Source organism: Loxodonta africana, chromosome 5, assembly GCF_030014295.1.
Source record: "Loxodonta africana isolate mLoxAfr1 chromosome 5, mLoxAfr1.hap2, whole genome shotgun sequence".
NCBI classification, from domain to species: domain Eukaryota; kingdom Metazoa; phylum Chordata; class Mammalia; order Proboscidea; family Elephantidae; genus Loxodonta; species Loxodonta africana.
Genome location: NC_087346.1, coordinates 1,974,616 through 1,989,511, shown reverse-complemented (window position 1 = coordinate 1,989,511; position 14,896 = coordinate 1,974,616). Strand labels below are relative to the sequence as shown.

The 14,896-nt window shown below is 35.8% G+C and overlaps 1 protein-coding gene across 4 annotated transcripts in view; it reads left to right on the top strand.

Annotated features, from left to right (window-relative positions):
- NAA15 (N-alpha-acetyltransferase 15, NatA auxiliary subunit) overlaps positions 1-14,227 on the top strand; it is a 75,466-nt gene extending 61,239 nt beyond the window's left edge. For all 4 annotated transcript variants that reach the window (XM_010590566.3, XM_064285308.1, XM_023548689.2 and 1 more), the window contains 5 exons: positions 4,841-4,949; positions 6,890-6,988; positions 10,276-10,422; positions 11,382-11,479; positions 12,886-14,227. In XM_010590566.3, coding sequence (XP_010588868.1) covers positions 4,841-4,949; positions 6,890-6,988; positions 10,276-10,422; positions 11,382-11,479; positions 12,886-13,086 — 654 coding nt within the window. In that variant the 3' untranslated portion in view covers positions 13,087-14,227. The remainder of the gene's footprint in view (positions 1-4,840; positions 4,950-6,889; positions 6,989-10,275; positions 10,423-11,381; positions 11,480-12,885) is intronic.
- The last annotated feature ends 669 nt before the right edge of the window (positions 14,228-14,896 follow it).

Genomic DNA, 14,896 nt, shown 5'->3' with positions numbered 1-14,896 from the left:
CATCTAATCTATCAGTTTAATCCTATATAAATAGTTCTTAAAGGAGCACAATGCTCAAGGCAGACATTTTTTAAAGTGTTTTAAATTGTCCATCAAGCACAGTGCAGATTCCAGTATACATGCATTTAACTTAAAAGAGATAAAACTCTTCATAACTGAGTGTAATTTTTAATTTTTTTGAAGAGAGACAAAGAAGAGTATTCATAATGCTGGCAATTCCATCCGATATTCTACTCAGTAAACATATGACCCCATGTTAGTATGAGATGAGAGGTATGACTGTCATTTGCTTAGTCCGTCTCAGTTCTTGTGCACCTCTCATAGTAGGAACATACTGCTACACTGATTGTGATTTTAGTACTTAAAGATGGTTTTCATAAACGTATTGCAAACTAGTAACTTTATATATTCATAGGTATATATACATATGTACATACACACACAATTTAAGGACTTTTCAAGGGTAGTTTGACAATATTTTTGTTTTAAGCTTTGATTTTAGAGCCTCATTCCTGAGTAAGATGTATGTGCTTCTGTATATACAACCCTATACTGTATTATATGTGTGTAACTGTAGACCATAGTTACGTTGTATTGTGGGTCATATGCGTATATTAAAATACTTGGATTTAGCCTGACAAAATCTAATCTATGCGAGGGTCACAGAAACTGAGACAACGTGTGGGAACAATAGACCCAGATTATCCTTTAGGGACATATGTTATCATATTGTCTGCTATGTCAGGAATGACAGATTAAAGAGGAATGGCATTGCATTCATCAGTAAGAACGTTTCAAAATCTATCCTGAATTACAACGCTGTCAGTGATAGGATAATATCGCTGTGCATACAAGGAAGACTGGTTAATATGACTATTATTCAAATTTATACACAGACCACTAATACCAAAAAAAAAAAAAAAAAAAGATGAAGAAATTAAAGATTTTTACCAACTCTGCAGTCTGCACTTACTCGAATGTTGCAATCAAGATGCATTGATAATTACTGGTGGTTAGAATAGGAAAGATGGAAACAAAAAAGATCAGTAGTTAGAAAATATGGCCTTGGTGATGAAAATTATGCAGGAGATCACGTGATAGAATTTTGTGAGACTAACAACTTATTTATTGCAAATACCTTTTCTCAACAACATAAACGACAACTATACATGTAGACCTTGCCAGATGGAGTACACAGGAATCAAGTCAACTACATCTGTGGAAAGAGACGATGGAAAAGCTCAATATCATCAATCAGAACAAGGCCAGGGGCCACCCAAGGAACAAACCATCAATTGTTCATGTGCAAGTTCAAGTTGAAACTGAAGAAAATTAGAACAAGTCCACAAGAGCCAAAGCACGACCTTGAGTATATCCCACTTGAATTTAGAGACCACCTCAGGAGTAGGTTTGACACATTGAACACTAATGACCGAAAACTAGACGAGTTGTGGCATGACATCAAGGACATCATACGTTAAAAAAGCAAAAAGTCACAAAAAGATGGGAAAGAAAGCAAAATGGATGTCAGAAGAGACTCTGAAACTTGGCTTTTGAAGGTAGAGTAGCTAAAGCAAACAGGAAATTATGAAGTAAAAGAGCTTAGAAGATTTCAAAGGGCAGCTCGAATAAACAAAGTATTATAATGAATGTGCAAAGACCTTGTGTTAGAAAACCAAAAGAGAAGAAAACACTCTGCATTTCTCAAGCTGAAGGGACTGAAGAAAAATTCAAGCCTCAGGTTGGAATATTGAAGGATTCTATGGGCAAAACATTGAACCATGCAGAAAACATCAAAAGAAGATGGAATACACAGAGTCACTGTACTAAAAAGAAATGGGTGTCATTTGACCATTTTAGGAGGTAATATATGATCAAGTACCAATGTTACCGAAGGAAGAAGTCCAAGTTGCTCCGAAGGCATTGGTGAAAACAAGTCTCCTGGAATTGACAGGATACCAACTGAGGTGTTTCAACACACGGATGCAGTGCTGGAGGTGCTCACTTATCTATGCCAGGAAATTTGGAAGACAGCTATCTGGCCAAGACTGGAAGTGATCCATATTTGTGCCCATTCCAAGGAAAGATGATGCAACGGGATGCAGAAATTATCGAACAGTATCTTTAATATCACACACAAGTAAAATTTTGTTGAAGATAATTAAAAAATGGTTACAGCAGTACATTGACAGGGAAATCCTAGAAATTCAAGCCTAATTCAGAAAAGGATGTGGAATGAGGGATATTATTGCTGATGTTAGATGGATCCTGGCTCAAAGCAGAGAATACCAGAAAGATGTTTACCTGAGTTTTATTGACTATGCAAAGGTACTTGCATAGGTATTACAACAAGTTATGTATTGTGAAGAATGGAAATTCCAGAATACTTGATTGTGCTCCTGCAGAACCTGTACAAAGACCAAGAGGCAGTTGTTCAGAGAGAACAAGGGAATACTGTGTGGTTTAAAATCAGGAAAGGTGTGCATCAAGGTTAATACTTATTTAATCTGTATGCCAAACAAATAATCCAGAGAAGCTGGACTGTATGTAGAAGAACGTGGCATCAGGGTTGGAGGAAGACTTGTTAATAAAATGTGATATTCAGATGACACAATCTTACTTGCTGAAAGCAAAGAGGACTGAAAGCACTTACTGATAAAGGTCAAAGACTACAGTCTTCAGTATGGATTACACCTCAACATAAAGAAAACAGAAATCCTCACACCTGGACCAATAAGCAGCATCATGATAAAAGGAGAAGGTATTGTAGTTGTGAATGATTTCATTTTACTTGGATCTACAGTCAAAGCCTTTGGACCCAGTAGTCAAGAAATTAAACGATGTATTGCATTGGTCAAATCTGTTGCAAAAGACCTCTCTAAAGTCCTAAAAAGCAAAGATGTCACTTTGAAGACTAAGGTGCACCTGACCCAAGCCATGGTATTTTTCAGTTGCCTCATATGCATGAGAAAGCTGGACAATGAATAAGGAAGACCAAAGAAGAATTGATTCCTTTGACTTAATGGTCTTGGTGAAGAATATTGAATATACTGTGGACTGCCAGAAGAATGAACAAATCTGCCTTGGAAGAAGTACAGCCAGAATGCTCCTTAGAAGCAAGGATGACAAGAATTTGTTCCCAGTACTTTGGACATGTCAGGAGGGACCAGTCCCTGGAGAAGGACATCATGCTTGGTAAAGTAGAGGATCAGTGCAAAAGAGGAAGACCCTCAGTGAGATGATTGATAATACAGTGGTTGCAACAATGTATTCAAACAAAGCAATGACTGAGGGTGGCATGGGAACAGGTTATTTTCCTTTCTGTTGTACATAGGGTTGCCATGAGTCAGAACCAACTCGAAGACACCTAAGGACAACAAAAGTTTTCCCCTTTTTTTCCCTTCAAGTTTAAGTACTTGATTTTAGCAAGTATGATGTTTGTATTGATTCTTCTTCACTATATTCCTCTTTGTCTCCATTTTGACATAGCAGTCGTATTTCCCTGATAGTAAATTACCCTCTTTGACAGAGTGACCCTCAGTTCAGTCTCTCATTTCAGTAATACCCTGGAGACCTGAAAAGCTTGATACAGCTGGGTGGTAATTTCAGTTTCCAGTTCTCTACTTGTTCCTGGTAGAAATGACTCTCCCATGTATACCACAAATTCCAATCCAGTAGAACATAAAGCTATGGGGACAGGAAGTAAAACATTTATGAATGTGTGAAAAAAGCGTATTTACGAGGGAGGCCCTATCTTCCCTATTTCTTGGTTCCTCATTCTGTGATTCTTCGAGTGATGGTGTCATATGTTGGATTCTGATACAGAGCATGTATTCTTCAAAAAAGCACCATCTGGAACTGTAACTGGATGTTTAATTGATTTTATTGTTCTGTACAGCCATCTGCTGACACTCTGGGGCAAGGTGAATCCCAGAGACAGTTCATTGCTTAACTTTCTTTTTTTAATGCTATGAAGTAATTTCCTTTGCCAGAACTGTATTGGTAGAATCCTAATGACTGTACTAGCAGAAGCATGTTGGGCAGGTATGGCAAATCCAAATTCCATTGAGTACAAATTGTTATTGCCTTTGTGATGATAGAAGACATTTAACACAGAACTCAGGTATTTAATGACCTTCACATCACTACAGTGTTTGTTCCCCTCCTTCCAGTCTACAATGCCCCATGCAGGAGTATAACAGTTATGAGGTAAACATAATATCTGCCTGTAATGATTACAAGTATAGTTAATATGACATTTATATAATTAATAAAGGGTTAGTAGGAACAAAGTTTTGTAAATTTATATCTTTTCAAATGCCATATCACCTTTAGTATGGCATTTAATGTGCATTTCTGTGGATTTTGTACTAGAACAAAGGGAGACAGAATTGATATTATACTATTTTGAACACCTTGATTACACTCTCCTTTGTTTGAATTTATAAAGATTGTTCACTTATTTGGTAATGTTCTCTACCGTTTCCTTCTTACCCCATCTTCGACCTATTTCACGTCCCTCTTCTTTTCTTTTTTCTTTGCTATCTTACCTGTTTTTCTTGTCTTTTTTCCCCTGGTTTGGTTTTGGTTCTTTTTTCATCGGACAGCTTCTGCCCAGAGATACTATATGTGATCTCTGTGGTTAAAAAGCTAGCAAAGAATTATAGAGTTCCAAGTCCCCCTCTTTTAGATTATGAGAAGTTAAAATATGGCAGTATTATTTCTAGGTGACTGGTAAATGATTCTTTGGGAAAAAAAAAAATGTTTTTAATAGAGAGAATAAAATCACACTCCCCAAAAATCTTGCTTCCATTTGTATAATATCTTTTATTTTTGTTAGGTTGAAACTCCATTGGAAGAAGCTATTAAATTTTTAACACCGTTGAAGAACTTGGTGAAGAACAAGATAGAAACTCATCTTTTTGCCTTTGAGATTTACTTTAGGAAAGGTAGGCAATTAGGGTGTAGTGGCTTTTATAAAACTGATCACCCAACTCTGATAGCCCCACAACTGTGGAATTTTTTTGGCAAATGCCATGCAGCTTCTTCACAGAAATACCTGCTGTCGACAGAATGTTGTGGGGAGGTACAAAGACACAATTACTTCTTCAGGATATTAAAATCAACTGTGGATTTGTGCACATAACTAGGATTTAAGGTTGAAAAGGTAGTTAACATGTAAGTTGTTCAGTCAAGGCTTTAGGAACTGGTGATTGGGTGGATAAAATTAGTTAATACATGTAGAGCTCCGAACAGTTCCTGACACATAGTAAGCATTAAATAAATGTTAACTATTATTAGCTATTGTTATAAATAGAAGACGTGATCTTTGAGCTGTATCCTGAAGGGTCAGATTTGTGAAGTTGCGTAGAAGGGGAGAATATCAGTTAAGAAAACACAAGTGTATAGAAATAATGTTGAGGTTGTCCATATCGCCTGGAGCCGTGGAAAAGATAAATGAAGGGTCTCGTTTGCTGAGCTTAGAATGCATGAACTGTGTACGTAGAAAGTAGCAAAGCACTAATCACGGAGATGGCACAGGTCTGGGCAGCACTTCGTTCTGTTCTGTACAAGCTCACCGTGAGTTGGAGCCGCCTCAGTGGCAACTGACAACACCAACAAGGAAGATTTTACCATGTTGAATTGATACAATCCAAGCAGTTTGTTGGGGAAAAAAAAATCAAGGCGATGCATATTGGTGGGGAAACCAGCTAGTGAGGTCAGTGGGAGATTGCTGCATAAAGCAGTATAATATACTACTGAAGAAATCTGAACCCTTTGCCATTGAGTCGATTCTGACTCATAGCGACCCTATAGAACAGAATACAACTGCTCCATAGGGTTTTCAAGGAGCAACAAGTAGATTCGAACTGCTGACCTTTTGGTTAGCTTCCTAGCTCTTAACCCCTGTGCCACCAGGGCTCCATATTACTAAAGGAAGATTGAATAAAATGATAACCTCTGTATACAGAGTATCCATTAAAAGTGATGATTTTCAAAAGTAATTAATAATGTTGGGAAAAGGTTACTATATAATGTTTCAAAATAAGGTCCCAAACTACCTGTGGCATTATTTTAACTTTTGTTATTATACTTAACATGTATAAATAGAAAAATGGCTGGAAAGAAATAGATCAAAAAGGTAACAGGTTGCCTCTTGGTGAAATTCTGAGTGATTAAAGTATTTTCTACTGTCATTCTGTTTTCTATAATGATTATGTTCTAATTTGAAAAATGAAGTTTATTCAGTAGTCCAGTAATTTTCAAGCTTCCCTTTTAAGAGTTAATACAACTCCTCTTTTAAAAAATATTCATGGGACTTTGAAGTACAGTGACTGTTAAGTGCAGATTTCCCTTCATCAAGTGGAAGCACTACTAAAGCTTGGGAAAGATGGGAGGTGAATGTGGTGGGTAGCATAGAGAGATTAAAACATGACCGAGAACATAACCTTGGTGAATACCTCACCTTTGGGAGAGGAAGAAATTGACAGGAGAGGAACAGTCAAGTAGGAGGAAAACGATTTCTCATGTCACAAAATACAAGAATGGTGATGTTTTGAGCACACACCCCGGGGTTTTCTAAGTAGTGGAAAAGTGGGGGAAATCCCCTTATTTTTATTAAAAAAGGTTAGGAAATGAAATGGCTTCAAATTTTGTTTCTTCGTTTATATGGTATTAGTTAAAATATTGCTGAATGCTATCTAAATTTTTTATATTTTATAAAAAATATTAATGTTGCTAATTGGAAGAAATAGTTTGCTTCAACCATATGTTGCACTTCAGATGAGACTGACTCTAAATTTAGTTTTTCTATTTGTAAGTTCCTTCCAAAGGAGGGCATCTTATTTTATCAAGTGATCAAAATATATCTTACTTTTTCTTTTTGTAGAAAAGTTTCTTTTGATGCTACAATCAGTAAAGAGGGCATTTGCTATTGATTCTAGTCATCCCTGGCTTCATGAGTGTATGATTCGCCTCTTTAGTACTGGTATGTTTTTGTTTTCCATTACTTAAGTATTTGATTGTAGTAGTTGTGACTGTATAACTGATCTGTACACATTTATCATAAACTGAATCCTTTTAAAGCTGTTGAAAAGTTAGCTGAGGAGACAGCAGGGCTCTTTTCATTGTGATCAAGGTCATATTTTAAGGCTAGTAGTGTTACCTGATTTTGACATGGAATTGTTCGGTCCAGATATTTGAGAATCAACTTTGTTTCTAAAAAGTGACATGTAATTGAGGTTTTGAATTATATTTCATTATGTTTAAAGCTTCTTAGTAAATAGTTTTAAAATTGAAGAATCTCTTCGTATTGACTGCCTCGTTCCTGATCTGTTTTGTAGAGTCATCTCCTTATTTATCTGTCTTACAGGTCTGAATTTACATGAATTAGGTTTACTTAGCACAATTCTTTGAGTCATAAATTTTTTTTGTTGCTAAAGATAGGTTAAAGAAGCTTGATAACAATTATCTGTGCTTTTTTAATATTTTGATAATCAGATCCATATATTAATTTTAATGTGAAGTAGAACCACAGAATTTTAAAGCATGAAGGTGAAACTTTATTCTAATTATTGTATTTTATAATTGATGAATCTGGGACCCTAAAAGGTTAAATTACTTGTTCAAGGAAACATAACTATTTAGTAAGTGCTCTTTCCACTATAAGAGTTTTAAATTTAGAATAAAGTACCTCTGTAGTCAAGTAGTGTTGGTAGGTTTTTAATTTTTAAGTGACTGGAGAAAGAGAAATTGAATTCTCTTCTGCATTCTACGGAATTTGGAAATATTAAATTACATATCTTATTGCCAAATCTAAACCCCATATGAAGCCATACATTATATAAAATGACTAAATTAAACCAGGCACCCCAATTATTCTTTTGAAAAATGCTAAATTGCCCCAATTAAGAAAATTGCTTTAACTTTTAAGAAAAAATAAAGCTTTATTTAAATTACATCTATGCTTGTCAAAAAAAGATTTCTTATGAGGCCAAATCAGTTTTTTAAAATTCTGCAAGTATTAAATAATATAATTATGTTATAGAAAAGAGAAGAATTACTGTATTTAGAGAAAATAAGTTTTTTTTCTTTTTTGCTTTTCTTTTTTAAACTTTGAAATCATGAATCATAGAAAATTAAGTCTAGAACAGATCGTTTTAATTCATTCTCTGTTAGAATGGAACGCACTTAAACTGTTCCCAGAGCGAACATATACACTTTTCTGAAAGGTAATAATACTTGCAAGCCCTATGGGGTTAGAGATTTCCCTTTGAAATGTAAATTAAAAGTGGCGTATTTAAATTTATTTGATTGTAATGAATGTATGGACTGTAATGAGTATGTGAATTGTGTAATGAGTGTATGTTGTTGAAAATTAAAAGGCCTGAGGACTTCGGAGGGTCAAAGACAGATGGGTCTTGATGTAAAAGTTGGAGTTACTGACGTCCACCCTGGCTGTGCCCATCGCTCCAGGTGTTCGGCTGAAATCATTTTCAGGAAAAGACTTTACAAACCGATTACTTTATGGAGTGATTTTAGGCAGTGAAAGCAGTGATTGTTTGCAGTGGTAAGGATGTCCTGTCCCTTGGAAAAGCTTTTAAGAAATTGGTTCTTATAATTCTTTAACAGACAGGTACATTGTAAAGGCATATGTGAAACTATAGATACGTAATAGTAGAAGTTTGTTCTACTCTACAGGGTTCCTCTAGTTAACATATCAGGTGCTTTAAAACATAATTTTAAAGTATTTTTTCAGGAACATATTTGTCGTGTTAAGTTATATTATTGTATACAATCAATTATTCAATTGATAATTATGTGTAGAATATTTTACTTGGATGTGCACTACTCAGAGTTCAGTATTTTAAAAACTGAGTGATGACCCATTAGTGGGGTGAGATGAGTTTAGTGGGTCATTACCAACATTTGAAAACCGAAAAAAGAAATAGAATAGAGTAGCAAACATCAGAGTGCATTGAGCGTAGTAAGAGTAAATATTGTCTGTGAAACTTTTGTTTCATATAAGTAATATAAACAAGGAGTCCTGGTGGCACAGTGGTTAAGTGCTCAGCTGCTAACTGAAAAGTCAGCAGTTTAAACCCACCAGCTGCTCTGTAGGAGGAAGATGGGGCAGTCCGATTCCGTAAAGATTACAGCCTTGGAAACCCCGTGGGGCAGTTCTGCTCTGTCCTCTAGGGTCGCTATGAGTCAGAATCAACTCGTATGCAACAGGTTTGGTTTTGTTTTGGTATATTTTATGTGTTTACTGGTCACAGTGTAAAAATATTTCTCATAGTACAAATACTTGATTGCAGTCAGAGTTTGAAAGCTACCACCATAGTTTCTAACCATATGGAAAATCTATTCATGTTTTCACACTATAACACAAATAGTAACTACAATTTAATGAATACCTGGTATATAATTAGCACTTTTATACGGTGGCTTTTCTCACTGCAGTCCTGCTAGGGTGGATATCACTCTGATTTTATAGATCAAGAAACAGGTTCAGAGAGGTTATGACTTGTCCAAGGTAATGGAGCCCAGATCTATACCCAGGTCTGTCCGGTTCCAAAGCTCTAGGCTTTCTCTCTATACAAAATACCTATACAGTGAAATAAGACATAACTTGAATTTAATCTAGAGAGATTGGGGTCCACTATTTCATTTCCAAATCCCAAGGACTGGGAATATGATGACTACAACAAGAAAATGCTTTGGTGGTCTTCTGGAATTTACTATATAGTAATACGGTGATAGCTCAATTCACGAGCGTCTGAAAATAAAAGTCAGTGAAGTCAACCATTTTTTTTTTAATCATGTTTTTGTGGTGCCTTACTTGGGTATAGAGGGAATTGGGCAGAGTGAAGGAAACTTGTCTTTAGCACTCCATTTTTGCTGTGACATACATGTCGGTCGGTACCATCAAACCCCTGCTTTGCAGACCCTCTTTAGAGTTGAGGGGGAGCTGCCCTAGGGGCTTAGAAGGATATGGAACTACATCTCTGTGTTTTGTTTCCTGTTCCTTTCTGGAAGTGAATTATCTGTCAATGAAATGTCTTTGAATGCCTTTAAAACAAGCATTGTTTTACTGACACATGCTTTAAATTTATATAGGTAAGCTCTTCTTTAAATGTTGATTTATCAGTTGGTCTTATGTAGTCTTTGTACATAATAGCTGTTTCACTAGCTTCAAGTATGTAGTTTTTGAGCTCCTCCAACTGTATTATTATAGTGTTAACCACTAAGAGAGTTTGTTTTTGATTTATTCAGCGGTATGTGAAAGTAAAGACTTGCCTGATACGGTTCGAACAGTATTAAAACAAGAAATGAATCGTCTTTTTGGAGCAACAAATCCAAAGAATTTTAACGAAACTTTTCTGAAAAGGAATTCTGATTCATTGCCACACAGATTATCAGGTAATCACTGTCCTTCTCTTAGTCTTTAACATAAGTTCAGGATTTATCTTAATGAATCAATGACAAGGTCACACATTTTTAGCATGGAAAGGCAGTATGTGTATATTACATTTTAATCTCATAAAAACAGGCAGCTTAAATATGCTTCTTACAAATTTTTTAATTTCTTAGAATTATTACTGTGAAAAAGGGTCAGTAGTTTTCCCTGGTTTAGCATTACAAAGAAGCAAGTATGACTGAATTTAGCTGTATGTTTATTACATATAATGAAGATGAAGCTTTTTCCCATCAACATGCTCTTAAAATTCACTTGGGTGGGCCAGTCATCCTTCATTTCTCATGATAGTGTAAGGTATCATATTTGATAATGCTAAACACCTGAAACCATCTCACAGTCAATAAGAAGTCTAAGGCACAAGGGTCTATGCCATTGAGCCAAAATCTGGACTTTGTGGGACCATGTGGGTAATGCTTTGGTAGCGTGCTTTTAAAACAACTTGCTAAGAAGCCTAGCGGCTATTACACCTAAGTGGAATTCTAAATTCAATTTTTTAGCTCATACCATCAAGATTGGGTATCCCCCCCTCACATTTAATGAAGTATTCTCTGACCCCAAATTCTTACGCTCATTCTATAGAGAAAATTATCCATGGCTCCACCATACAAAAACAGGTATTAGTGGGAATATTTGGTGTATTTTTTCTTAGTCTCTTTCATTGTGTATGTTTCCCTTACACATTTTATATAACAGGAGAGAGATGTACAGTGTGCTTGACCATTCTCCTTGCTTGAACAGTTAGGCTATTTCTGGTCTACCTCCCTCAGGATTTTTTTAAATAACAGTTTTTCAAATGGCTATTCCCATTTTTCTAATAGTGTCATACCCAGTGTGCATATACACCTAGGATAAGATGTTGATTATACTTTGATATAAAATAAATCTTTTTTTCCTCATTTAGCTGCCAAAATGGTATATTATTTAGATCCTTCTAGTCAGAAGCGAGCTGTAGAGTTGGCGACAACACTCGATGAGTCCCTCAATAACAGAAACCTCCAGGTAAGTTTTTTCATAATCTCTCTAAAGAGAGTACCTGCCTACTCTTTGTTTTTTCTCTTTTCAATAAGAGAATAATTTTCAGCAAGAAATACTTTTTTTGTTATTGATGTATATACTACTCTCCAAACCTTTATGAATCTTAGTCAGAAACTTATTTAAATTTATTTAGGATTGTGTGTGTGTGTGTGTGTGGCATTTGTTAACTAGTTTCACAGCTGTTACTCAGAATAATTTTTTTAAAAACTGTTTTAGTAAAATCACATATACATTCCATAGTTATTTTTTAATTCCTATCTGTGTGTTTCTGAGAAGTGGTTCAATGAAGATTCTGACATATTTTAGGTATGTCATTTACAGCAGGTTAAAATACTCATTTTATAGCTTACAATGTAATACGAGATTAAGTACGATAAAAGATAATTTGGGTGTCTTGCAAAATGTGAGTTCTAGTTTAGACTAAAAATAAAGGACAGACACCTTATGTGAGATAATTGGCCAGATTAAAAACAAAAAACTACTTGTTGAAAGACAGTTAAACATATCCCTTTAAAAGCAAGTCAAGGAAGCATCTTTTAAAAAAAAAAAATTGACTTGCTGGTTGCTAATTAATACATCATTTAGATTAGAACCTGGATTTAAGGTCCTTTCTAGACTGGCCAAGTTGGCAAGGTACTGGAGACTAAGTTGTGTTTTCTAAGTGAAAAGAATGAAAAAACATGAGAAGTACAAGTCAACATGAATCATTTAAAAATATGAGAAGCAGACTTATTTGGGGAGTTGACTGAAAGAATTGCCACTTTTCAGGAGCCAGTTTGATTTTTCTTGCATCTGTGCACTTTATATTTGAGACACTCTTTTCTGCTTAGTTACAGGATGTGTCTTAAGATTCTCTTTAATTCGAATAAAAGGTTGAAAACAGTGTCTGATTTTGCAGACTAGCTTTGGGCGTCCAGAAAATATTAAAAGGCGTAAGTGCAGTAACGACTTTGTAAAGTTTGAGGTTTCTATCCAGGGGCCAGGCTAGGCTGGGGCAAAGGTGGAAAATTTAAGGAGGCGCCCAGTCTCAGGGTCACGTCCTTGGTGAGGGTGAGCGCCTCCCGAAGTACAGCATGGCGGGCACCTCACTGGCTTCACCTAGTCCTGGCCCTGTTTATACATTCATCATTTTGTATAAACCCTGCACTTCTGAAGAAACAGTTAAATTCGGCTTTGAAGCACATTCTGATGGAATGTGTACGTGGGAGTAAATGCTTTCGTAAATGCTTGTGGGAGTAAATGCCTTTGTAACTATGTGTGTTTATCCCTCATTTTGGAAATCTGTTGATCTTAATGAACTGTCTAATAAATTCGCAGTAAAAACTTTTTTTTTAAAACAAGGTATAACGTGACCTTTTTTCTCTCTTTAGACATGTATGGAGGTATTAGAAGCCTTGCGTGATGGTAGCCTAGGAGACTGTAAAGAAGCTGCTGAAGTTTATAGAGCAAATTGTCATAAGCTTTTCCCTTATGCTTTGGCTTTCATGCCTCCTGGATATGAAGAGGATATGAAGATCACAGTTAACGGAGATAGTTCTGCAGAAACGGAAGAACTGGCCAATGAAATCTGAACATCATTAACCAAGCAAATGGAATGACTTTGGTCCATATCTAAGTGTATAATATTTTTGTCACGCACCTGCTGCATTGCTCTAACTTACACAGAATGAGAGGAGTAAATGTTCTTGCCTTCAAATAGTGTTTTACTTTTCTTATCCTGCTGAAAAAGTATATATAAAATATCTAACATATTACAGGATATAGATTCAGTTTCTTAAAAAATTAAAAGCTGCTAAAATTGAGGGGTTAAAAAAAAAAAGATACCTTATCCTATTCCTACCTACCCATCCGTGTTTTTAAATTAATTTATATAAAATCTGGAGGCTGTTACAGCTAACAAAGCAGGTGTGTGGCAGAAATATTACTTTAAATTTGTCTTGTGAGATTTTACTATATCTCAGACAGCGTAAACGCTGTTTTAGCACTGGATTCTTTCACTGAGCACAAAGAGTTGTTGGGGCTTTAGCATCTGACTGATTTTGTTACGGGATTGATTCTGACAATAGGAAGTATGCAATGTGAATTACTATTTACAGAGAAACCTACAACAGATGCTTGATGTTGTAGAAACTGGGACATAGAGATAACAAGCAGAATTACTAAGAAACCTAGAGGGTGTTCAATATGCTTGTTGTGTTTTCAAAATTCACTGTACATGATCAGTTTGTGTTCTTGTACCACAGTTTTTAACTGAAGGAACCAGTTGGAACAATCTCAATTTTAATTAAAACTTGAAGAAATAAAAAGTAACAATGCAAACCTTTCAGCATTGTTTTGGCCAAACTTGTTAAAACTGTAATGCAAGAACCAAATGCACTGTGATGTGGCACCAACTAATTAGCAAGCATGAATTTTCACCCCAGAGTGAAAAAAGAAAATCTACCACGGCTTGAAGTTACAGAGCAGAACTCCTGACTACCATTCTATGACTGATCAAGAGACTAATAGTTAAAAACCTCAGCAGGCCTTGTTCACGATTTGCAGAAAAAAAAAGTGCTGCAGTTTAGATACCTCTGGAATTTTTCCACAGTGTCACAGGTTTGTAATACTTGAAGCCCTACATTTCTAAGAATATATTTCTTGCTCAGTTGTTTCAGGCAAGCCCAAGACTTTGTAATTTTTAAAGGGCCCAAGATTTTTTTTTTTTCCAAATAACAGACCAGCTTCTTTTTCCTGCAGTTACAGATGTAATTTCCTTTTTGTTGTCAAATATAAGGTACCAAATATGATGCAATAAATTGTTTTGAAAAACAGTTGTGTGAATTTTAACTAATCTGTGTTGGGCTTCTGTGAAAATACACAGGTGGAAATAGAGGTGTAAGCCAGAGGCAGTGTAACTTGCTGCTGAGTTAACCTGTTGGTGCGGTGTGGCTAGTAGCCCAGGTGGAGCTTTTCCGGATGGGCTGAATGCTGGTGTCAGGGCCATTCCAGGGTGCAGGTGCAGCGCTGCTCCTGCAGTGAGATTTCATCGAGGGCTAGGATGGTGGCAGGTACTATGAATGTAATTCATTATTTGAAAGGAAAGCTAAAAACTGCTATTTTGATTGAGAAAACGAGCCTTAACATTTTTACACCTGTACGCTGAGAACTCGTCTCAGGCTCACTATTCTCATTGCATTTGCAGGATCTGAGCAAATAAGACGATTTAAGTAAAAAAGAATCAACTGTATATGTAACTGACCTTTTTGTGGTACTTTTAGGTATAGAAAGTATAAAGAGGGAATTTTCAGGAGACTTGATCTTTTTACTGACTGAACAGTTGTGCTAAAAGCCAACCTTTTCATAGCACATGACTGTGTCCCACATCCCAGTCTAACGATT